This window comes from Periplaneta americana, chromosome 14, assembly GCF_040183065.1.
Source record: "Periplaneta americana isolate PAMFEO1 chromosome 14, P.americana_PAMFEO1_priV1, whole genome shotgun sequence".
Classification (NCBI taxonomy): domain Eukaryota; kingdom Metazoa; phylum Arthropoda; class Insecta; order Blattodea; family Blattidae; genus Periplaneta; species Periplaneta americana.
The window spans coordinates 101,290,410-101,316,312 of record NC_091130.1 but is presented as its reverse complement, the minus strand read 5'-3'; the positions used below and the strand labels follow the sequence as shown (position 1 = coordinate 101,316,312).

At 34.5% G+C, this 25,903-nt stretch overlaps 1 protein-coding gene across 3 annotated transcripts in view; it reads right to left on the bottom strand.

Moving 5' to 3' along the window:
* LOC138713609 (uncharacterized) overlaps window positions 1-24,153 on the bottom strand; it is a 625,997-nt gene extending 601,844 nt beyond the window's left edge. For 2 of the 3 annotated variants that reach the window (XM_069845831.1, XM_069845833.1), the window contains exons 1-2: window positions 23,975-24,146; window positions 9,009-10,686 (exon numbers count right to left, since the gene is read on the bottom strand). In XM_069845831.1, the coding sequence (XP_069701932.1) occupies window positions 9,009-9,531 (523 nt within the window). In that variant the 5' untranslated portion in view covers window positions 9,532-10,686; window positions 23,975-24,146. Of the gene's footprint in view, window positions 1-9,008; window positions 10,687-23,974 lie in introns of all 3 variants that reach the window. The other variant, XM_069845830.1, reaches the window with a different exon arrangement.
* Between the last annotated feature and the right edge of the window lie 1,750 nt (window positions 24,154-25,903).

Below are 25,903 nucleotides of genomic sequence, written 5' to 3'. Positions count from 1 at the left end.
CACTTCCTTCACCCTCATCTTGACTTTTTCCCCGAGAATTGTGGCGATTTCAGTGATGAACATAGTGAGCGCTTTCATCAATAAATTTCAACTATGAAAAAAAATACCAAGGACTGTGGAGTACCAATATGCTAGCAGACTATTGTTGGACTTAAGCTCGTGATGTACCTGACCCCCAGTGTAAAAGAAAATGCAGAAAAAGAAAGCTGTAATCTTCTGAACCTTATTGTCATAACGCAGTATTTTGAATAGATATAAATTCGAAAATTTCTCAAATATCGTGACCAACAACTGTTTTTTATTGCCATATTCGTATTCAGGAGGCTCAAATTATATAGAAAACATGTATCACATGCCCAGCGCAAAAAAAATGTTAAAATTTGTTACGCAGTGTCAACTGGTTGGTTTTTTATGAGGCTTTTCCCAACCTTAAGGCTATTGTCAGGTAATCTATGGCGAATACTCGGTCTCAATTGACAAATACCATCTCTTTATCAGTAATTCCACTGGCTCTATGTAACCTAGCAGTTGATACAGAATCATTAAATAGCTGATAAAGAATACTTATTTTACTCCAGGTATAGTTCCTTGTTCTGCAACTAGGCTGTGGGGACTCACATCTCCGTCGAAAACAACTCAGAATACGAATAGAAAACACATTTAAAAAAGTTGAACTCTAATCTAATTGTATAGTTATAAGGTATGCGGATCTCTCCATTAGGAATGTCATATTTATTTTGATGGGGATCACTCTGATATTGAAAAGTGGGGGGTGGGGGGAAGCGCAAGGCAGGCGTGTCATACCTGAATAGCTCAGGCCATTCTATATGCAAAGGAAGTCAATGCCTTTATTTTATTTTCTTTGTGATCCATTAGAAAAAGGAAAGAATGAACTTCACAGAAAATATAAAAAGAGCGCGAGGAAAATTGTACCAATTCAAATGAAAAGGTGGATGATTTCTTTCTTTTTACGTTTCCTATGGCCGCTTTCTTGTCCTCATATTTTACTTCTTTCAGTCCCTTTTCTGAATGTGCGTGGAATTTTTCAAGAGGACTGAATGACATATTTCCAATGTCGCATGCTATTTCATCTTTCATAGAATTTTACGTAGCAAATGTGAATATTAAAGCAAAGTACTTTAAAAATAAACCAAAGGAAAACCGTTTCTATAATATCGGTACTTGTAATAACTAATAAGTGTATTCTGCATGTCTATCATCTGTCCTCTCTATCTGTCCTTCTATCTACAATATTCTTCCTTTTGCCAGTTCCTTCCTTTTATTTAAGATGTAAGACTGACTTTTCTTATAAACTAAGGGAAAAATTTTGCACGTAGCCAGTACATACAATAATCAGAGATACACGTACAGTGATTCAAAAGTTAGGAAGAATGTTATTGGTAAACGCACTTTCATTTTGTCTAAGTCTGTATCTTCATACACGATAACATTTTAAATGCTTTGCGTGTAGACGTCTCACGGAATGTTATAAGTAACTAGTTGGAAGTTAAATAAACATAATTATGTAGTTCTAATTGAAAAGTTTTATTTATTATAATTCATGTTACAGTTTAAATATCTCATTTGTGATGAACTAACTACTTTATAAATGAAACTGTTAATTACGTATGGCTATGAGAATACCAGAAAAAAATTGTTCAACTGCGTCGCTTTATGCCAGTAAAATTATTGAGAACAATAGTTTTAGCTCTAGTTCAGTCTATAATATAGTATGGAATTACAGGATGGGATAGATTATCACAGAGTACCATTCGCCCATTAATATTACTACATAAAAGTACTATTAAAATATGTTTAAGAAGAAAACTTGATCATCCAACTCATCTCATATATAAAGAATTTAATGTTTTAAATATCAAGCAAATTTATATCTACACTATTTTGAATCACTACCATAAATATCAAGCTAAATTCATATCATCCGATCATGGCCACAACACAAGAAGACACAATATTTCGCTCCCTCTCATTGAACCAAAATGTAAGACTGAAGCAGGTCTAAGGCACAGTTCTAATTACGGTCCAAGATTATATAATGATTTTATAAAGAGGAATCCTAAACTAAAATTATTAAACAATACATTATTAATTAAACAAGTGCTTGAACTGTTTTTAAAATTATAATAATGTAAATTCTTATCCTTGATTCTTTTTGTCACTATAACAATGTTGTATTCTTAACTTAGTGTATTTATATATAGGTTATGTACCGTTTGTTTGTTTGTTTTTTTGCTTATTCTTTTAAAATTTTATGTGTATTACAGTTAACAGTTTAATCACAGTTCTGATTATTATTATTATTATTATCATTATTATTATTTTATTTATTTTTTTTTTCTTCTACCCAGTTTTATTATTGGTCACACCTCAAGCATCTTGCTTCTTCGGGTGTGACACAGTTACATTGTATTTATATATTAATTTGTAATAAGTATTTGACTATGAGACTGGTAATCAATTTCGAATTTTGAAGAATATTCATATGCGAGTATTACAATAGTATTGTAAAATATTTGTTATTGTATGTAATTTTTGCTTGCAAAGAAATGTGTAATGAACTTTGAAATTTTGGAAAGCTCTATATTCAATGTGATACAATAGAATGATTAAATGGTCAGTACGACGATATAAACTTCGGAGATTAGCATAGTGGTCTAGATAGAGGTTTAGAAGTAGATCCATGTACTACAAGGCAATGTACAGCTATGGAATTAAAATTTGGAGCCAGTCTTGATGGGAGTCCACCTAGGCAACAATTTCACACGACTGCCAACAAATAGCATATAGCCTATATGTATAACATTACATATATATATATATATATATATATATATATATATATATATATATATATATATATATATATACAGAGGCTCTTGTTTAAATATTTTCAAGTTTGAATTCTATGATTTGTTTTCCATTGTTTTAACTGTTTTCAATGTCGTTAAGGTCGTTGATTGTTTAAATTCTTCACTTCACCCATTTCTTGCAGCGTGGAAGCTTGAGTTAGTAAATTGGCACTTCCTTTATTGGTGTTTATTGAAATCTAGTAGTTTTCAGGGATACAGAACATTAACGGTCGGCTAAGAGCCGTGAAACCTGTTCTGCTCTATACTGTTCACCCAGTAGTAGGTCTAATTATTTTGGTGAAAGTGAGAATACAGTGCTATTGGAAACTGACTCATCGGCGGAGTTAAAGAACAGTTGCAATGAGAAACAATACATAAGTAGTTGATGAAGATGAATCAAGTTATATTTCAGGTTCTAGCTGCCAACAAAAAAACCGTTCATAATATCATGAAAAGAAATGTTAGATGTGGAAATTGTGGACTTAATTTATTTGAAAAACATTCAGATACTAAAATTTTGTGTGATGGAGGATTTTGCTCAAAAGTTATAAAGAATCACTGGAATGAAAAACTGATGTGCATTTTTGAAATAATGTAAAAATTTTGATAATGAAATTTAATTGAACATATTATAAATCTTAAAAAAAAGTAATTGTTCAATTATAATATACTAATGCAACTTTTGTTAATATATTTAAATTTAATTTGTCTCACAATTTTTCCCACCCTTCGTTATCCACGTAACAACAATATCTTGATAATGCTAGGGTTAAAATACGACTATTTGATCCAGGCAGCATTCGTTTTTGGTGCAAGAATAGTCTTGAATACATTCCTTTATCAACTTACTGTAAAGCAATATGCATATAGTGTGGATTGTATACGAAGGTGATTTTTTATTAACCCCATTTTGCATCTTTGTTTACATAAATTAAAACAAATTAAAGTTAACATAGTACAAAATTTTATTTGCAGAGCCACAGGAGACCAATGTGGGTAAATAATGAGCACAAGAACGCCATTTTCATGACAGTTTGTAAAATGACTCGGATAATCTAGAAATGGAACAGCTCCAGTCAGCTCCAAGGTAAAAACCAATTTTTACTCCATTTGTATTTCATTTTTTGTCCAGGGGAAATACTCATCTTGTATGGCAACATTAGTAAAAATACGATTATTTCCCATGGACAAGAAATATAAAATGTTGTAAAAATTATTATTTTATGTGGACCAAATAAAGTTTAAATATACAGTACCGTACCTCACCAAAATAATTATGTTAGTTAACAAAAATAAGTACCGGTATCTTACTGAATAATTAACACATAATAAGTGCAGGTGTATATTAATTGTAAAATAATTCCATCTCTGACTTTCATTCGTTCATAAACGCAACGCAAATCACATATCAAATTTTATTATCTTCTAATACCATTAAATTTAAGTACATAATTGCTCATTCATATTTCTTTCGATAGTGGAATAAGTTTTGAGTGCGTAAGGATCTGTTTTAGTCCTACCTTATATGCATTTGTGCCCAGTCCTCGATTTATTTAAGAAATTCTCTAATGACACAAAGCCTATGTCCATCTATGCAGAAGAACTACACTTTCCAATGGAGAAAAAACTATCCTAATCGATTAAATTGCTTGTGAGACTGCGTCATACAATAGTAATATGCGTTACAAGAGCGGTATGTTGACGTTTTCATGTTCGAGGAAAAGATTGAAAAAGCTCAACTACGTTTCGCTTTTTCAATCTTTTCCTCGAACATGAAAACAAACATACCGCTCGTGTATCGTACATTATTTTGTGCGAAGATCGTTTATTACATACCTGAAAGAGGAATTTCTAATTAGTTGCAATGAAATCTCCATCTTGGTTTCTGTTTAATGACGGCAACTTTGGAATACCAAAATATCTATCTTCAACATTGTTGCTATAAAATGTTTTCTGTGTTTACTATACTCCAGCAGGCCGTAATATACGTCTGTCTTTTTTTCCCCCCAGTCTATAAATGCGAACTTAAAACAAACGGTAAGGTTATGTAATGATTTATTTTTCATTTTAATATTTTAACAATATTATTTATATAACATATTGCAGTAATAACATCGGCATCTGGAATCTTGTTGATTTTTTCACGGCTTCCTTAATGTTACTTGCATCAGGAATGCAATAACTTTTGTGGAGTAGTAGAGTTTACTTAATTTTTGCAAATGGGCTATTTAAAAACAATAATTAACAGTGCAATTTAGGTGAAATTGCAGTGGTAAGTTTCCAATTTATAATTATTACTATGTTAAACGTCTCTAAAAATAATATGTTAAAAGCCTAAAGCAGTCAAATAAATGTGGCGCTTAAGCGGTAAGAAGAGGGAAATTGTTATGTGTGTTACGTTGGGAATACTGAATGTGGTATTTCACACTTACCGCGTATTGGTTTTATGCGGAAAGCAAGCAAATACGCACGATCTCGCACAAACATAAATACTCTGTATGTATATATGGGCATAGATAAACACACATAAATATCATAAAATAAAATTATATTGGTATAATGAATATCTTCCGATTAATTTCCAAGGCCGACTTAAATAAATGCAGTCATTTGTTTTCTTTTTATTACTCGTAGGGTATGATTGACTGAGGCGCACTGATATAAAAGGCAATGTTTAAAACACATACATATTCCATTAAATATTAGTCGTATCAAAATTTTCGGAAACATTTTTAAAGCAAATTTATAATGTAATATTTTTATTTAAAAAATCAATAATAAGTGAGATATTTCGATTTATTGATTTCAGGCCTCCTTATAACCCCCCCTTTTTAAAGAAAGTATTTGAATGCCATATAGTCTGAAATCTAAATGGGAAGTAACTTATCTTACATATCGTTGTTGTTCCTGCAATAACTCTTACTTGCAAAATATAACATTTTTCAGTAGGAAGAAAAACACATTTATTCATCCTATGGCAGCCGTACATAGGAGACTGTGAATTCTTACACTTTCGAAACAAAGAAATATAATTACACATAGGAGATTGTATTATTTGCTGTATCACTATTTAAGTTATTTAATAGAGCAAAAATCTGAAAATCGATAAATATCTCACATAAGAGTTATTGCAGGAACAACGATGATATTATCAATTTTCATAGAAATCGGTTCAGCCATTATCGCGTGAAAAGGTAACAAACATACAGTCAGACATAGAAAAATGTCAAAAATTCCATTTCTGGTTTCAGGATAATTAATCATATATGTTATCACCAATTATTTTTGCAAAAGAGAAAATTGCCAGATAAATTTTGGTTAAAGTTTTATTGTTAGTACAGATAACATTATAGTTCATCAGGAACACTTTGCTATGTTTATTTTCCTTAGAATGCCCTTTTCTCCTTTTGTGCTCGTCTCCGCTTCTGTATTTTCAAGTTTTCAATTTCGACGTAGGCTCTATTTTGAAAGTTCATACATACTTTCTGAAGTTGAGAATCCAACTAACCTCGAATCATTTTTTCGTGTTTCCTTAGTCGATCTTATAGCTCTCGAACGATCTGCTGAGATCTAACGGATTTATGCGCATAAGATGGTCGCCTGAATGCAGTTATCGAGGTATGTTTTGTCCCATCCGTGTTGCCAACCTTGAGAGTCCAACCGATTTCGTGGGAATGTTTGCGCTTACGGGACTCCCCTGTTTACATTATGGTATACTTTCATTCGCTTTGTTTATGTGTTCAAGAGTTACATGCCATTCTAACGCTACAATATTTCTGGACATCATTACCGAGCGGCTGACCTCCTACTGTGCCGACTACAAGCACATAGTTTTGCATCAAAATGTTAGATCGCTGTAACGTAAGATGTCTACCCGAAGAGTGAAAGACCTAAAGACGTCTGACATGCTTCAGATCATAGATAGAAATTAAAGAGGAACGCAGGTAAACCACAGTAAACATGATACTATTTTTCTACGATGAAAGAGTAGTGGAACGGAGAAACATTCTCTCCGACATGGGGATTTGAACCCGGATTTTCAGCTCTGCGTGCTGATGCTTTATCCACTAAGCCACACCGGATTACCATCCCGGTGTCGGATCGAATCGTCTCAGTTTAAGTTCCACCTCTTGGGTTCCCTTAGTGTCCTGCCCTTTGCACTACGTCATAGATGTCTATGAATATCTGCATGGAACATCATACGTACTTCGGTACATTAAATAATATATATGATATGCGTAAACCACTTTGTGATTTAAGACGGCGCTTATTCCGTCGGAACTCGGCCAATCAGTCACTCATGAGTGCACCTCCGCACGTATGTGCACAATGTCCTACGTTCATAGACATCTATGACGTAGTGCAGAGGGCAGGCCACTAGAGGGAACCCAGGAGGCAGAACTTAAACTGAGACGATTCGATGCGCAATCTGGATCGGAATCCGGTGTGGCTTAGTGGATAAAGCATCAGCACGTAGAGCTGAAAACCCGGGTTCAAATCCCGGTGCCGGAGAGAATTTTTCTCCGTTCCACTACTCTTTCACCATACGATGACGCAGAATATCTGCATGGAAATATGATATGTACTTTGGTACATTAAATAACATATACTATTTCTCTGTACATGAACAAACCACAGTGCTTAAACCAGCTGTGACCAAAACTGGAACGGCAGTGATTGCATGCGAGAGACAGTCTATGAAGTAAAGAGACGGGAGAGAGGTACTTGGCATGAAAACTACAACCAGTGGTGATTCGTGCACTAACATTGAGTTCTTCATCAACCCGCTAATAAAAATCGCAAGCTTTGCTGTATCAGTAATGTCACTACAGTCATCAATAGATATATTTTTTTTTTAATATTCCTCATGAACACAATCAGAAATCTCCTGAATTCTCTTCTGGATATTTAGTCTATAAAGCGCAGTTTTTCAAAATTAATTAACAACTTTCATTGGACAAATTATTTCAGGCACCTTGATCATTAAGCTATTATTAAACTCTCCTTCGTTCGAAGGCTTAAGAGAAGGAACTATTTCGTTCGCCACTAGATAGCTGGCTTCCTTACATTTATTTATGTCATCTTTCTCTTCATGACGATGATTTATGGCTGATTTCAGTTCTTGGAGTTTAATAGCTCGTTTCGTTACTACACTAGCACGTAATATTGAATCAATTTCCCTATATCAATATTATTATTAATATTATTATTATTATTATTACATCTGCTAATGATAATGCTATCAGTATTGCTATTAGTATTACCATTACCATTATTATTATTAAATCAAGAAGCAGTAAATAATTTATAATAATCATCAAAAGACTAAAAAGAAAATGGAGATATAGCGTAGTCTAGTAATTATTTAATCCTTCAACGGAACTTGTAGGCCTATATTTTTTTTATTTTATTAGGTTATTTTACGACACTTCATCATCTTAGATTATTTAGCGTCTGAAACAGATGAAGGTGATAATGCCGGTGAAATGAGTCCGGGGTTCAGCACCGAAAATTATCCAGCATTTGCTCATATTGTGTTGAGCGAAAACTCCGGAAAAAACCTCACCCAGATAACTTGCCCCGACCGAGAATCGAACCTGAACCACGTGGTTTCGCAACCAGACGCGCTAACCGTTACTCCACAAGTGTGGACTGTAGGCCTATATATTCAGGGACGGATATAATAACTATGGTAACACTTGGTGATTAATAATAATAATAATAATAATAATAGTACCTGTTATGCCTGTGTATTCAGCGTAATGCCCTGTAATGTCGCTTCTATATGCTACTACTAACTGAACCGTAGAGCAAAGCAACATATTACATTTTCTCCGACAGAACAGCGAATAAATTCCTCTTTCCATTCTGTGCGAAACCTTCTATTCCTGCTCGTATAGACAGAGGGTTTATAGAACGACATGGTACCGACACTGCTTACCTTCAGTACGTGAGCGAGACAGAGAGCAATGTACAGGAAACTCCCCTTACCCGTATGAATGTCTTCGATTACACGATGTAATCACGGTACCCAGTTTGGTCACCGCTGGCTTAAACTTTGAAGTACAAAAACAAAAAGTTGAACATTTCATGTAGTAATTTAAAATTATAATAATCAATATTTCCTTTTTTACTCACCTCCCTTCTGAGCTGGAGCATAGATGTTGAGATATAGGCAGTCCTCACTTTGGTTTTCTGTGAGGTAGGGAAACAGTCTTCTGAGGTAATTGGCTCGACCCTCTGGCATCCTGTTCTTCTCTTTCTCGTTCAGATCTGGCAAATTCTGCGGGCACACTGGTCCAAAATTGTGAAACAACTTCGTCCCCATCCATTGCGGAGGAGATCCTGGAGGCATGAATCTTTGCGAGCCGGTTGGTGCAGCTGCATACGGTATTCCCAAGAATACGTCCACAGGCTGGAGTCTTATTTGTGACGTGGGTTCTAGTCTCACGCCTATCAGTTTACCTTGCTTAATTTCGATTTCACGAGTAAGTGCTCCCCCGTGGTTCATGTCATAAATTATACCACAGTTCACACCCGAAATTATGGAAGAGAAGGCGAGAATTGACAGCAATGGTACAAAAAACACTTCCACAGTTGCAAATTTCTGATATCTCACTTTATACTCTAAGGATGCCATTTTTCTATATTCGTAATACATTTAGTGAAAATCAATTCGATGTAATGTGATATTATAACTTTGCAATTAAAAAAGACTAATTCTTTTGAAAAATAATTCTAACATATAACGTCACACTTCGTAATGTTTAACTTTGAAACAAGTATTTTTACTTAAGTCCGTTCGTTTCTTTCGTAATTCGATTATCTTAACTATTTTCGATGTTTTTGTTGTCGAGTTCACCCATGAAACAGCTGGCACTCTTGAGTCGCTACATGTGGATATCATTTCAGTGTCACATACACTTTTCTTTAATTTTTTCACATGTTACTGAGTACATTAAGTTCCTAAAGGAAAATAACCGTTTCGTAATTCACAGTTATTAGTCTGCGAAAATTATTTTCTCGTCATTTCCAAAGCTCAACATTTTACTGAACTAACTTTGTAAGAAATATTCAGAGATTACTCTTAATATAGAACATTTCTGTTAAAATTGATCGAAAATTTGTTTCCTTAAAGTTTGTTTCGTAAGAAAACCATTTCAGATTACAAAATAGTCTTGAATGTGTTATGAAAAGAACTGATCTGACAGAATACAGTTTTTAACACTGATTTTTTTGTTGTGCAGTATTGTTACTGTCATAATATGTGGTCCGATAATTCCTCTACATGGAAGTAGAGAGAATAATAATGGAATTATCATTAAATCTTTATGGAAGTTATAAATAAAATAATTAATTATTAATTTTGATTAGTATAAGGGTACAATTTACTACGAAACTAGAGAGAATAAATTTAGTAGTTTTCCTTAACCCATTTTGAAATATTACAATATACGTAACTTAAAATTTTAGCGAAACAAACAATGGTGAATGAAATATTCTCACTTTTCTTAAATGTTTAAATTATTAAGATGTTACATTATTCGTTGCTTGGCATCAAATATGAAAATTGAAATTGGACAGTATTGTGAATATCTTCAACTTTCTTCTTCTGTGTCTACACTTCCGTCATGCCGGTAACAGAAAAATCACTTTCGCACTGTTTTGTTTAACGCCACTTTAATTTGTCTCCCTTTTTCTGTGCCTTCCACTTCTGATTCCTTTCATAGTAAAAATAAAATTGAATTGATTCCACTCAGATATTTCCTGACATAGTTAAAACAATTCATATCTTCTTTTTATGCATCGCATAATGCTGTAATATGAAGAAAGCAGTCAGAAACTCTTTATGCTTCATTCAGCACGTTTGCATTGTGAAAGAAATCAAGTAGATATCGCATTAATATTTAGGATGCACTTCAGTCGCTGAGCAAGTGCAATTCTGTCTTTCTTTCTCTCAAGCTCAATAATAAATAGCATTTTTTCAATGTATTAGGTTGTCTAATAAATAAAACTGAGTACTTGGTCACATTAAACACAAGTTATATATGCAGTGATTATATGCTTGAAGATACGGAAAGGAGTGCTAGGTACTTCCGTTTCCCTCGTGTATCTTATGTGGAGGTACAGTCCGTTGACATAATAAATAAAATGGTATACAACTGGAAACAATTCTTGCAGTAAATGGTTGGTTTAAAAATAATTTTACATACAGTCAAGACCTATACAATAGAGTACTACTCTGAGAAAAAAGCTTCAAAAAATTATGTGATAACACCAAAACTGAAATTTAAATTTAAAATAAACACGAAACTATAGAATTGCTGTACCGGTAAATCTGTATATTTTGGTTTTTATACAATTTACATTTGACGATCATGTTGCTTTTTTTTATTTTACTTGGTTATTTAACGGCGCTGTATCAACGACGAGGTTATGTAGCGTCGATGGAATTGGTGATAGCGAGATGATATTTGGCGAGATGAGACCGAGGATTCGCAATATATTACCTCACATTTGCCTTATGATTGAGGAAAACCTCGAAAAAAACCAAATCAGGTAATCAGTCCAAGCGGGAATCGAACCCGCGCCTGAACGCAACGATCAAGTTGTAAAGTGTTTCCAATGAAACATTTCTTCCTTTTATTAGACATCGCTTGTACATAGAAAGCTCCATTAAACCTAAAAAAATAACTGGTACACACTAAAAATGTGGAATATCAGAGATGTGTACATCGTCATACTGGTCGACCTGGTTGGCGAGTTGGTACAGCGCTGGCCTTCTATGACCAAAGTTGCGGTTTGGATCCGGGGCCAGGTCGATGGAATTTAAGTGTGCTTAAATGCGACAGCCTCATGTCAGTAGATTTATTGGCACGTAAAAGAACTCCTGCGGGACAAAATTCCGGGACATCCGGCGACGCTGATATAACCTATGCAGTTGCGAGCGTCGTTAAATAAAACATAACATTCAACATTCGTCATACTGTTAGATGAAAAGGTTCCGTGATAATATGGCCTTCGAAGCTCCCAGTTACATCTGTTGATTCATACGGCGAAACCCATATTTCCTTATCTGGGTTAATGACCCTTATGAGTGTTTGAACATTTTCATAGCAGGGCGCAAAATGATATTTATGCACTGTTACTGCACAAGGAAGTTTTCTTTTAGTGTACGTTTTTTACAAGTAACTTAAAATGAAATTTTTCGACTTTATCATACGAAATATTAGCTAAGAACATCATATTACATGAGTCGTTGTAGAACAGTTACCGTGTAGCAGAAAATAAATTTTAAGAAAAAAAGATCTGTTTTGAGTCTCCTTGAGAAATACTCTACATTTTTGTGTGGGTTTTCCATTGCCCTGATTTCAGAATGGCCTAACTTATACAGAGTTTTAAAAAAAGTACCCGATATTTTAGGAGGTGATAGTATGTATCAAAACATGAAAATAATGTCTAATAAACATGGGTCCTACAACACATGCTTTCTGAGATCTGAACACTTGTTCATAGGAGGTGCTCAATATGACGTCCATTCATGGCAATGCATTTCTCTGTCTTACAAGACAGAAGACTACCAGATAATCATACCGTAGTTAACACCCTTGGCATGGAGTAATGATATGTCGCAAGGACTTACTGAAAACAAAAGTCTGGTTGCGGACATGAACGGGGTTCAGCAAAGATGATATTGTGAATTTTCGTAACCAGCACGTGTAGGCTGATGAAAATCCCCATGCAGTTGAAGAAAGAAGACATCACCACCGACTCTCAATTAATTTACGGGCAGGCGTTCTTGGTGATAGGTTGATAGGGCCATACGTGCTACCACAGAGATTAACTGGGGATCGTTATCAGGACTTTTTATTAATGTTAAAAAAAATGAAAGAATGCGTGATTCCTTACGCCGAAAGGCAGAGGAATGCATTGCCATGAATGGACGTCACATTGAGCACATCCTATGAACAAGTGTTCAGATCCGAGAAAGTATGTGTTCTAGGACTCATGTTTATTAGACAATATTTTCTTTTTTTTATATGTAGTAGCACCTCCTAAATTATTGGATACTTTTTAACACCCTGTATACACCCCATTCCACTTGAAATATTCACTCAAAACTCTTCTATCAGTAAGTTAACTTCCATATATTTAGGATTTTTTTCTTTCTGAATACTCACTAACTTATTTGCTGATATGCAATCCTGGATTGATTGTGTGTGGAGAGATTTTTTATGAAGTAATAATATCATTACATTTGTTGTAGAGGTCGACAGCTTCAGTCAACCTAAGAATCGGTTAGCGTTAGCATAAACAAAACGGACTGCAAGCGCAACTCGGCTATCAAGATACTCTCGTATTTCACTATATTAATCAGAAGCTGAATGTACTAACTCTGCAGTCAGGCGTTGAGTTATACTCTGTACAGAGTTAATCTGATTCCAGCTCGGCTGGGCTCTACTAGTCGGATTTTCCATCCGTTATCTTTCTTTAATTTCATTAAAATTTTTGTGGATGAAATTACTAAAATTATAACTATTAAGGGGATTGGGTAGTGATGCCTGTGCGATTAAAAAAATTTCAGTACAAAAGTTTAGTTCAAAATTTCTAGGCTTTTAGTGCTTAAAGTGGAGTAAACATTGCCCTGTTTATACACTCAATCATTCTGAATTCAGTGGTATATAAGACAACTAATTAGTTTCGTATCCAAGTGCAAAAGAAAAGCTATAACTAATAACCTGTTTTCCCACTTTGCTAAGTGTACCTCATTCTTCAGGTGCACATTACTTGCTACAATCTTCACTCATATATCTTGTATTTTTTAAAGTTATCAAATAATATATATTGTACATTCTGTAGCAAAATTTAGGTAAATATTTCACTTCTAGTGAAACAGAAAAAAATATTGAACTTCGTTTAATATCTTTTGCAATTTTTTTTAGTGCATATATTTTTTTCTCGTGTTATGTGCGTGATGTTTTTAAACCCGTAGGTCTACTATGTATAACACAGGCTACAGAAAACACTGTAAAGGTTTCAAGTAAAATGCTTCAGTAGTTTCAGAGAAAAATGCACTTAAGTTTGAAAAATGTTAACTTATGGAATAATGCATTTAAATAAAGAAAGATATATGAATTACATACACCGCCAAATTTAAGGGCTTATCTGCAGAAATACCCCCCCCCCACAATATTTAGGATATTGTTTTAAAGAGCAAGTTTTTTTTTTACTTTCTTTTAACACAAAATAAAAATCGGATTTTTGACCATCAATCACTACCTGGTTCCCTCAAGTTAGTATCAGTTGTGATGGCAAGGAATATTATATTTATAACTAGAAAATGAGGGTAAAATGGGAGCAACAAAGTCAAGAATTCGTGTCTTATTGCGACACCAATGGAAACAATATTATAGAGCGGCTGTCATGGCTCGAAAAATCTGTGAAGAAGAAAACAAATGTCGGAATATGTATGATAAGACTTTCTTGTGTTAAATTCTAACGTACTTTGTTTACATGTTTCGATCTATTTATGGGTCATCTTCAGAACTGGTCGTTGCTGGTCTTGATGCCTCTAGTTTTGTTTCCTGTGAGGGTGTGTTCGTGTTGTGTAAGGAGGAGTCAAAGAGTGTGTGTGTTTTGAAATTGAGTTGTATGTTGAGAATTTCATGTAAACAAGGTACGTTAGAATTTAACACAAGGAAGTCTTATCATATATAGTATATTCCGAAGTGATACAGTGTTATAAGTTGTGTAATCAAGATGTAAAAACAAATGTGCTATCAATGAGAGGGTAGTGCAAAGATGGCTCCAACGATTCATTAGTGAAGTAAAGACAGTAAAGATCTGACATATTCTTGATATTGAAAATACCCGGAGAGTTTGTAAGAAAATTCATGAACCAGAATACGAAGATCGTCAGAAGAATCTGGACAACATGAAACAATACGGTACGTGAAGACCTCATAAAATCATATTTCGTGTCATAAATGGAAGTTCCACAATGGGATAACCCCATATCCCGCGTATCTGTCCATGTGTCCACCTAATGTCAGGTTGGAAAGACTACAAATGTCAACTTGTGGTGAAACTCTCAAGAGGCATATTTGTGTTAAAAGCCAATTCCTACGAGAATTTGTTCCCTCTCTGATTTTCACCATTTTCACTGCACACTTGGTCGTAAATATTGGTATCGCAGTCTCTGGTGACATGGCATCTGCACAAAGCCGGCCTTCTACCTACGACAAAACACGCCCTTTCTTTTGACGAAAGTCAGATTTTTACTCTGGTTTCCATACAGCGTTAAAGTCGTGTTTGGGAATTTGTGTATACAAGAGCCTTTGTGAGAAAATGAAGTTTAAAAATAATGTAAGGTATATAAATCACAACTTATTGACATTCGAATTTTAACTGTTCTGAAAGAGTTTACGCGATAAAATAATTATTAAAATGAAATGAAATAGAAAAACGTAACTAATTGCGTCAATCTGTTAGTTTATTGCAATAAAGTGAACATAATGAACGTTTAATTTGTGTACTAGAACAAAGGATTCCATATATAGCCCAACATCAAACGCTAATAGTTAATAGTAGTTAATTTTATGGGATTGGTGTTCCTAGTAGGTAATTTTATAGGACTAGAGTCACCAAGTAGGTAATATTATGAAACTAGTGTCATCTAGTAGGTAATGTCATGGGACTAGGGTACCTGGCAAGTAATGTTATGACAGCGATGTCAAGGTCAAAGCACTTTGACGATTCTGCGTGCGATCAGGCGCTCACTGGTTGTCATGAATATGTTCTTCAGGCAGCAGGAGTGAGCAAGAAGGGGTGAGCAAAATGAACTCTATTGGCCTATCACTGCAAGATGAATTAAACTGCTTTTAAGTAACGGATAAAATATAAATTCATACAAGACAACAAGAAATCAGGAAATTTTTTGTAGAATGCACCTCTCTAATAAATGCAATGAATTATAAAGTAATAAACTACAATAAATAATGAACATAACTTCTCCTTAACTTATATAGTTCCAGATAATAGCTAGAATCTAATTAAGTTTTATATAATTATTTAATAATCCAATTAGTATAAAATAATTTTCCTGTTTTAAACTTGTCTAAACAAAATTGAAAGAAATCATGGGACATTCTGCATATGGAGAAATGAAATAATAGGCCTACAACAAATAACAAACATAATATTTTCTTTATCTTAGCGGTTTTAGATGATGAGACCTACCTAATTAATTGCTATGTAACTGTTTCTTACTTATTATTATATGAACATCACATTTGTAGAAACAAATTTAAACTCCTCACTTCTCGTCTAATACAGAAGTGCTTTTACTGGTTTTTGCCGATACCAACCTTATGTCCGGCGAAATGTTATCTTCTGCAGCATGACATAACATAGCACGCGTAATATCATCTGATAATCTTGATCTTAGTCTTGGTTTTATGAGGTTCATAAGTGAGGAAAATTACTCACATACGTATGTACTGCCAAATAGGTATAGAAATAATTTGCGCCGCAACTATTCGTACCTTTGGTTTTATTAGCCGGCAAAGCGAACTTCCAACTTGGCCCTGTTCACGCAATTCAAAGAACTTGGACAGAACTTTTCATCGACATAACCAAAGGACATCACAATGGTAGGAACATTGTAAAACTGATGGACGACATGTTTGGACAATTTTTTTAGACAGAACTCTTAACGAGTCTACGCTATTAGCAACATACTCTTTTTGTACTTTATTCTGTAAACGTAAAAGCAATGCAGTGAGAGAGAACCTCCGCACTACATGTACGCATATATTTATTACAATTTAATGTCAATAAAGCAACAAAATTTGAATATATCATTATGTAGATCGACCAATAATTTCAAACGTTTCACACTGCTTCTCTTTTTAAGTAAATGCTTTCCATATATCAGACAAAGAACACTATCTCCTCTTTCACTAATAAGAAGTCAAGAGTCTAGTCAGCCTAAAACTTACTGAACGACTTCTTCCTCAATGTGTAATGTATAACCTTTGAGTTCATCAGTGACGTGTACCTGCGTGCCGTATGTGCTCTGAACAACGCATATGGGCGTTGAGGGACGCTTGCGCTGTCGTTGACATCACTGTGTTTTGAACTAGGGCCATCTAATCACCTGGTAGGTAATATTATGAATCTAGGGCCACCTAGTATTTAATTAATTAATTAATTAATTAATTAATTAAATTATTTATTTATTTATTTATTTATCCTGACAGAGATAAGGCCATGATGCCTTCTCTTCCCTCTACCAGGGGATTACAACTACAATATTAAGAATACAATAATACAATTATAATTAAAATTAATATTAAGGATACAAATACAATAAAAATCAAAGTACTAAAAGATTAACTGATTAATAAAGACTCGACAGTTTGTTGTAGAAGTTAAGAAAAAAGAAAGAATGCTTTACTTAAGTAAAAATTAAACCTACTTTACGCAGTAAGAAAATGCTTAATGAGTTTGTTTTTGAACACTGCTAAATTCCGACAGTTTCTGATGTCACTGGGTAGTGTGTTCCACAAGCGCGAGAGGGAGATTGTGTATGATGATGAATACGATGATGTCTTATGTGTTGGTATGGCCAGTATGCGGCTATTTTGCGTGCGTGTGAAGAGATTGTGGTACGATGACAGGTAACTGAAACGGGAGGCAAGGTAGGTACGTGTAGAGGTGTGAAGGACTTGAAAAAGGAGAACAAGGGAATGAAAATTTCTATGTTCATTAAGCCGCAGCCAGTTTAGAGTTTGGAAGGATGGGATAATGTGGTCAGAGCGACGGACATCGCAGACGAAGCGAACACAAAAACTATGAACACGTTGTAATCTTTGCGCTTTTTGTCATTGAGGTTAGTCAGTAGAAAATCATAATAATCAAAGTGGGGCATTACTATTGTTTCCACTAGTATTTTTTTGAGTGGTAGCGGGAGAAATTTTCGAATGCTGTTTAAGGAATGTAATATGCAAAGCACTTTTTTTGATAATATGAGTTACTTGGTTATTCCAGTTTAAATGCGTATCGAAGAAAACTCCAAGGTTTTTAACACAGGAAGCAAAAGGAATAATTGTGTCTTTTAATTCCACTGGAAGAGCAGGAGTAGTGTTGCATAATAGACGTTGATGTCCCACTGGGATTGCTTGTGATATTCTTGCATTGAGAGTCAAATCGAACTTTCTGGTCCATGCTGTAGGTTATTTTATGAGACTAAAGTCACCTATACTCCTTTCATGCGATCTAGTTTACGAGGACCAGGCCAGAACAACACGCGCCATTCGGTTTCAAGTAAATTTGCTCAGTTCTATCGTTAAGACTCAGTCACTTTTAGTGATGGAAATTTAAATATTACATATGCCCAGATTTAATACTATAGCCACGAAAAAAAAAAAAATGAGACGTACAATATGAACTAGACCTAAGTCGTGTGAAAATTATTATAGTAGGTTATGTTACAAGACTAAATGAAGGGTTCAGAGCCATAGTGGGCCATGCGCCATTTATTAAAAACGGAGAAAGCAAGGGCTAAATTTAAGTGAATACCATAATTTAATGAAGATTAGCATATCATTTAGTTTTACTGTGTATACTTTATACTACTTGTTATATGTTTCCATTGAATTATGGTGATAACTTCATTTTAATCCTTGTTTTCTACGGTTTTAGTAAATGGCGCTTGGCCCATTATGGTTCTGAACCCTTCAAATAACTATGTTAGGTGATGTTATGGGACTATTGTCATCTGGTAAGTAATGTTATAGGACTAAAGTCACCTGGTAATTTATGGGACTAGGGCTGCCAGGCAGGCGAAATTATGTGACTGGAGTCACCTGGTCAACCGGTAGGTAGTAGTATAGGACTTGGACTATCTAGTAGATTGTTATGGAATTAGAATCATCTAGTAGGGTATGGCATGGGACTAGGATCACTTAAATAACTAGGATCACCAGGTACGTGATATTATGGGAATTGGATCACCAGGTAGGTGATGTTATGGTATTAGAATCACCTAGAAGGTGATGTTATGGGACTATTGTCATCTGGTAAGTAATGTTATAGAACTAAGGTCACTTGGTAATTTATGGAACTAGAGCTGCCAGGCAGGCGAAATTATGTGACTAGACTCACCTGGTCAACCAGTAGGCTATAGTATAAGACTTGGCCCACCTAGTAGATTGTTGTGGAATTAGAATCACCTAGTAGGGTATGGTATGGGACTAGGGTCACTTAAATAACTAGGATCACCTGATAGGATATATTATGGGAATTGGATCACGTGGTAGGTGATGTTATGGAATTAGAATCACCTGGTAGGCGATGTTATGGGACTATTGTCACCTGATAAGTAATGTTATAGGACTAAAGTCACCTGGTAGGTAAGACCTGAATCACTTACAACGCTTAAAGAATTGCATCCAAGATAACGGACCTTGCCCTAGACGCGTGCATCCGAATTGGCTCCCATTTTCCGGATTGGCTCCTAGATTATAAAATTCTAAAATCCGAGTTGGCTCCCGGTTATATCCGAATTGGCTTCAAAGAGACTAACGTGCTTCAGAATTTTCCTTCCCAGTTTAACAGACATAGGACTAAGTACATTACGTAGATCTGATTAAAAATGTTGTTGCAGTAAATCAGAAAATCAATAGCTTCGTTTGTTTTAAATTTGTGGTAAAATTTATAGCTCATTTTTTTAAAACCTGAATCCGTCTCGTTACGTCTCGTCTGTATTCTTCCGTAAGAGTTTTAAGAACGTTTTATTTTTTATTTTGTGATTTACTTCTATATTTCTTCTTGCTGTTCGGTTTGATTTGCGTGTTATTTTGACTAATTGAAACATCAATAAAATTAAAAATATTGGGATGAGCGGAATAGAACTGTGAATTCAAGTTTGAATGGAAAGACTCACAGCAATTAGTCGTACGGTAAATAGAATCCGAAAATTCAGCCCAAATTTTAGGTGGGAAACTCGAGGACTCTATATATATATATATATAAGTCTTTAACACATAATCACAAAAATCATCAACTTGTGGAAGCCTACTCGGACGTGAATTGCATATCTTTGCAGGTAACATCCGAAAATATTTGGAAGCCAATTCGGATGACGCATTTTAATCTGGGAGCCAATTCGGAAACACCGCCCTAAACGAGCATTGTCAGCCTTGAAGAGCATGTTAATGACGTAATGTGCACGAAGTCTACACAGTGTTCAATACCAATAACTGCCTCTCTGGCCTCTAATATTAGTGTCGATAAACAGGGTGGCTACTTTAGACAATCGAAATACTCTACTATATTTTCCTCATTCATTTTTATGTTTTGAATAAACATGTAGCATTCACAGTTGTAAAAATAACTTATTTATGTATAAGCCTTGAACGATACATAGCATTATGCCGATTGACGTCATTTTTACATGTTCAGTTTATTTTAAAAATAATATATAGCTTTTTCCTTCTACTCAAAGACCATTTGGCATCAAATTTGCATTTAACTTTTCGATTGCAGTTTACGTTGTACAAATGTAATAGAAAATCACTTAATCCATACGAAGCTTTCCTTCTCCTGATTCGTTGTATCTACTTCCCCACCAACTAGCAGTTCTTGTTAAAGTTTCGTGTAGTACAGCTCACAGACGTGTATGCTTCTCTCACATTGTTTTATTTCCTATGGCTATCCTGGACGATATTAAAACCCAGACAATGTAAATAATAATGTGCACCTCTGTAGTTTTGTACACCACTGTGAGACGTTCAAATTCCTTACTCCTTCGTTACTTAATAATTATATATTCATAATTATGATGTTCTCTTTCCTTCTTCGTTTTTTAATTCCACAGATTGTCGCAAAATATAAGATCAGAATGGAGGCTCGTTCACGACATGAAAGGTGTTTAATTCCTTTATTTTTTTCCTTATTAAATTTCCACGTTAATGATTTCATCCCTTAATTTTATTTATTATCTAATAATAATTCTGTCTCAATAATAACCATAATGACCATTACTTAATCACAATTTGGGCCTTATTAGTCTGTTTCAGCCACACCTATTACTTTTGTAACAAATTTAGCTATTTTTATGTTTAATACAATTCACATGTTTTGCTAACATATGTTATTTTTTATGTTGCTCATATGCCTCCAGGGCTTGGGCGTATTCCAATTCCATCTCAAGGGGACGCTCAATCTAAAAATGACAATTTTTTCATAATCATCTTCAACCAAATTTTGAGAGCATGTTTACTATGTAAAGGACTAACAAAATCCAAATTTTAAACTTCTAAATAGTTTTAGCGTTTTATTTTTATTTATTTTTTTTCTATTTTTTTAGATATATTTTCAAATTCAAATTTTCAGTAGAAGATCTCAATTTTTTAAGCTCTCTTTTTTCTTTGGTTACATTTACAAAACATAGTGAGATATTTCTATGCATTCATGTTATGAAATATTTAATTTATTCTCTTAAAAAATTGAAGTTTTGAATGTGTTATTTTTTTCTATAAGTCACAAAAAATATTAATAAAATAAACTAGCAGTATTTCTTGCATAAAAACATGCAGCTATCTCATTTAAACGTGTTTGTAATAAGAGTGAATACTTCCATTATTCCGTTGCTATGTCACTCGTGTGCAGTCAGTTATACGTAATTAACACTAGATGGCTCTAGTAGTATATTTACTTTATTTCTTCACGGATGCAATAAGCCGTGACATCGATCGATTTAAATATGAAACGATGTAAACAACTCAAATATTTTATCCAGTAATAGTATGTGTTATGTTTAATGTATGAATAATTTACTTAATATTCTATTTGCAAAGCAGTCTTACTAAATAATGCTTGAGCTTTTCATTTTCATTGATAAAATTAAAACCTTGTGTCGTTAGTTAATTACAATGGCTGTGATATGGTGATCATGAAGAATTTACCTTTCACTTATATCTTTGTTTACTTATTTAGTGTTTACGGGTTTCAAACACTACATTTTTGTCCTTGTTGTTCACTTGAATAGTATATAAAAATATGAAACTTTCTTACAATTAAAACATTAATGGCCGGTTTCTCCAAGTATTGTTAGAACATTTAACGAATATTAAACTGTAAATAGTTTTTTTCATATCTCCAACACTAATTTGGCTTAACAGATTGTTATGTGTTTGTTAACTTTATCTGTAGGATTTTAGACAGTTAACTCATTTGACAGATAGTTAAATATGGCAGATGACACCACAACTGTTCAAACAAAAGTTGTGAAAATAATATTTTATATCTCTCTTTAAGGAATGCTTCGTGAATGATTGTTAACATAACATTAAAAAGACACTTTGGAAAGCTTATACAGGGAAGATAATCTTCAAAAGTAAATTGATTATCATATTGGCTGCTTATTTTGATACCGAGCTCTTAGACTATATATTGAATATTTAGAAAATATGGGATCTTAATGTGGCAATGTAACATAGGAACGATGATTTATATACTATGCATGATATTCAATTTGTGACAATATAGATTTTCAAAACACGTAGGCCTCAAAATTTTAAAAGAAATTAAAACCAGACTTGCTTTTCCTATAAACAGAAATATACCATTTCCTCTAATTCAGTATCTACTATTTACTCTTGATTCTATGATACTGGCTCTTTTCAAAAAGTTTAGCCAATGCCAATAGTGTTTCAAAATATACAGTGAGTATTATATTAAAAGGATTTCAGCAAAAAAAGCTGTGGTATAACCACAGTCTAGTACAGAGGTCATCAGCAGAGAGCACCCTGGGGCTAGTGTCTCTTCCCCGCGGAGAACACAGTGCACCATGGTGTACTCGTAGCTGCTAGCGGGTATGGTCTCTACCTCTTCCTGCTGCACGACGGTGCACACGGGACGGCTCCGCTTACTCTTTGCACATTTCAGCGAGTGCTGACGACCACTGGTCTAGTATATACAGTCACGAAGCTCAATACGTAGTAAATATGCATCCATAGATAGTTTCTAACCACTAGGATCGCTACTATCGCCTCATCACAGAGAATGCGAAACAGTACATGCACAGTCTATTGTTCCTAATACCCTCACAACTCAGCTTTCGCGACTGTATATACTAGCCTGTGGTATAACCTTACTTTGTAATAATATTATTCAATAGTAGTTAGCTACAACTTTCATTTGTCTTCTTCTTTATCGATCATGGCCTACTGTACCAGGTTATGATTTTATACATGTTTCATGACTTGCTCTACAATACAGAATTTAAAGAATATTATCAGCCAATAAAAATTTCCTTACATATTCAAAATCATTACCAACTGCTATTGAGTGTTTAAAATAGTGTTAACGACTGTTATAGTTAAGTGTTGGTTGTTTTAAAGAAAATGATGTTGAAGAAGTGAAAAATATATCAACAAACCGTTAAAAATAAATAACCTGTTAATTTAACATCAGTTAAGCCAAATTAAACATTTCTTGGAGAAATTGGTCATAAAAGTGTTAAAAAATGTAATATACCTCAAATGACAGACAGTTCCGTTTCGAAACCGTGTACTGTCATCAAGTTCAAGAGACACTGATGATATTACACCAGTGTTGAAACGGTACTGTCTGTCACTAAAGTATATTACCTTTTCTAAACTTTTAAAACACTTTTAAGGTTTGATTTTAAGAAAGTTCTGTATTATTGTTATTTTATGTTGATAAGGGAGCATAATTAATAAACTGGGGATGAGGCGAGCTGGTTGATGGAATCCCCATTAGTCCCAGTTAAATAAGCACCGTTCTCTGATGGGCCGGCCTATGTACTAAGGAAAATTAAAAGAGAATCACATTTGACGTCAATGAGCCTCAGAGATCAAACACCTCACTTGCCGAAAATGGATGTAACTACTAACACAATTGATATCACGAGGCATGAATAAAAAATAAAATAATAACACCAAACAAGGACTGAATCTAATATCTCAGCGACTGTAGGATTTTAACACAATGCAGCGTGTTGAATGTAGGCACAGTTCTTCTGGGATATCGAAAACACACGCATTATTTAGTGATTACGTAATCCATGCACAAACCGGCAGAACACATAAATTCAGAATCACAAGATATGTTGCACGTTTTAACAAAGAAACATTTCTAAACGAGCTTGCGTGGACTTCTTGTGACACTTTCCGCGACTCCCAGCGGGCGAACAGAACTAAACAGAAGACTCGTATACGACGCAACACCGAGCCAAAATTCTGTGTCGGTTCGTCCAATAAAGTCTCCACCGGGGCAGAGTGTGCTCCGAGATTCCGCACTAAAAATAGTTTTCCCCTCTCTTCCACTCGCAGGAGTGTTCTAGCCCCGCTGCCTAATCAAGCCAGCCACATAAACAAGCAGCGCGCATTACGCGATAATTTGACATCAGTTGCACTGTGAGGGTCTCCAGCCTCCTCCTTCACTATCGTCTCTTTTGTCTATTCTCTTCTTTCCTTTTCATCCAAACATCTAACATCAACATTCTTCTAGTATTTTGTTTTAACATCTTCTTTTCGCCATCTTCAACTTCAATTTCGTTTTAAATCCACTTACACTTGGTTTATGACATACCCTCTCAACCTCACCTACATTAGGCCTATTATATTTCTTCTCCATCACTATATTCTCACTTTTACATTTCTTCTCCAAATTCAATCTCTTAAATATTCAAGATATGCACCATTAATTCAATGTTCACTCTTTACATAATCTTTGTTTCTATTAGTTATACCATCATCAATAACTAACACCTTGTTTTGTGTTTGTTTTATTTGTTAAACATCGTTTTGAACTTCATTATAAATAAATGTTATCCATGACTGGTTTATAAACTGGTCCTTATTTCACCGTCCTTACTTACTTACTTACTTACAAATGGCTTTTAAGAAATTCGAAGATTCATTGCCGCCCTCACATAAACGCGCCTTCGGTCCCTATCCTGTGAAAAATTAATCCAGTCTCTATCATTATATCCCATCTCCCTCAAATCCATTTAATATCATCCTCCCATCTACGTCTCGGCCTCCCCAAACGTCTTTTTCCCTCCGGTCTCCCAACTAACATTCTATATGCATTTCTGGATTCGTCCATATGTGCTACATGCCCTGCCCATCTCAAACGTCTGGATTTAATGTTCCTAATTATGTCAGGTGGAGAAGACAATGTGTGTAGTTCTGCGTTGTGGAACTTTCTCCGTTCTCCTGTAACTTCATCCCTCTTAGCCCCAAAATATTTTCCTAAGAACCTTATTCTCAAACACCCTTAATCTCTGTTCCTCTCTCAAAGTCAGAGTCCAAGTTTCACAACCATAAAAAAACAACTGATAATATAACTGTTTTATAGATTCTTTAAGATTTTTTGACAGCAGACTAGGTGACAAAAGCTTCTCAACCGAATAATAACACACATTTTCCATATTTATTCTGCGTTTAATTTCCTTCCGAGTGTCATTTATATTTGTTACTGTTGCTCCAATATATTTGAATTTTTCCACCTCTTCGAAGGATAAATCTCCAATTTTTATATTTCCATTTCGTACAATATTCTCGTCACGAGACATAATCATATACTTTGTCTTTTCGGGATTTACTTCCAAACCTATCGCTTTACTTGCTTCAAGTAAAGTTTCTGTGTTTTCCATAATCGTTTGCTGATTTTCTCCTAACATATTCACGTCATCCGCATAGACAAGAAGCTGATGTAACCCGTTCAATTCCAAAATCCTGTCTGTTATTCTGAACTTTCCTAATGGTATATTCTAGAGCGAAATTAAAAAGCAAAGGTGATAGTGCATCTCCTTGCTTTAGCCCGCAGTGAATTGGAAAAGCATCAGATAGAAACTGGCCTATACGAACTCTGCTGGACGTTTCACTGAGACAAATTTTAATTAATCGAACTAGTTTCTTGGGAATATCAAATTCAGTAAGAATATCATATAATACTTCTCTCTTAAACGAGTCATATGCTTTTTTGAAATCTATGAA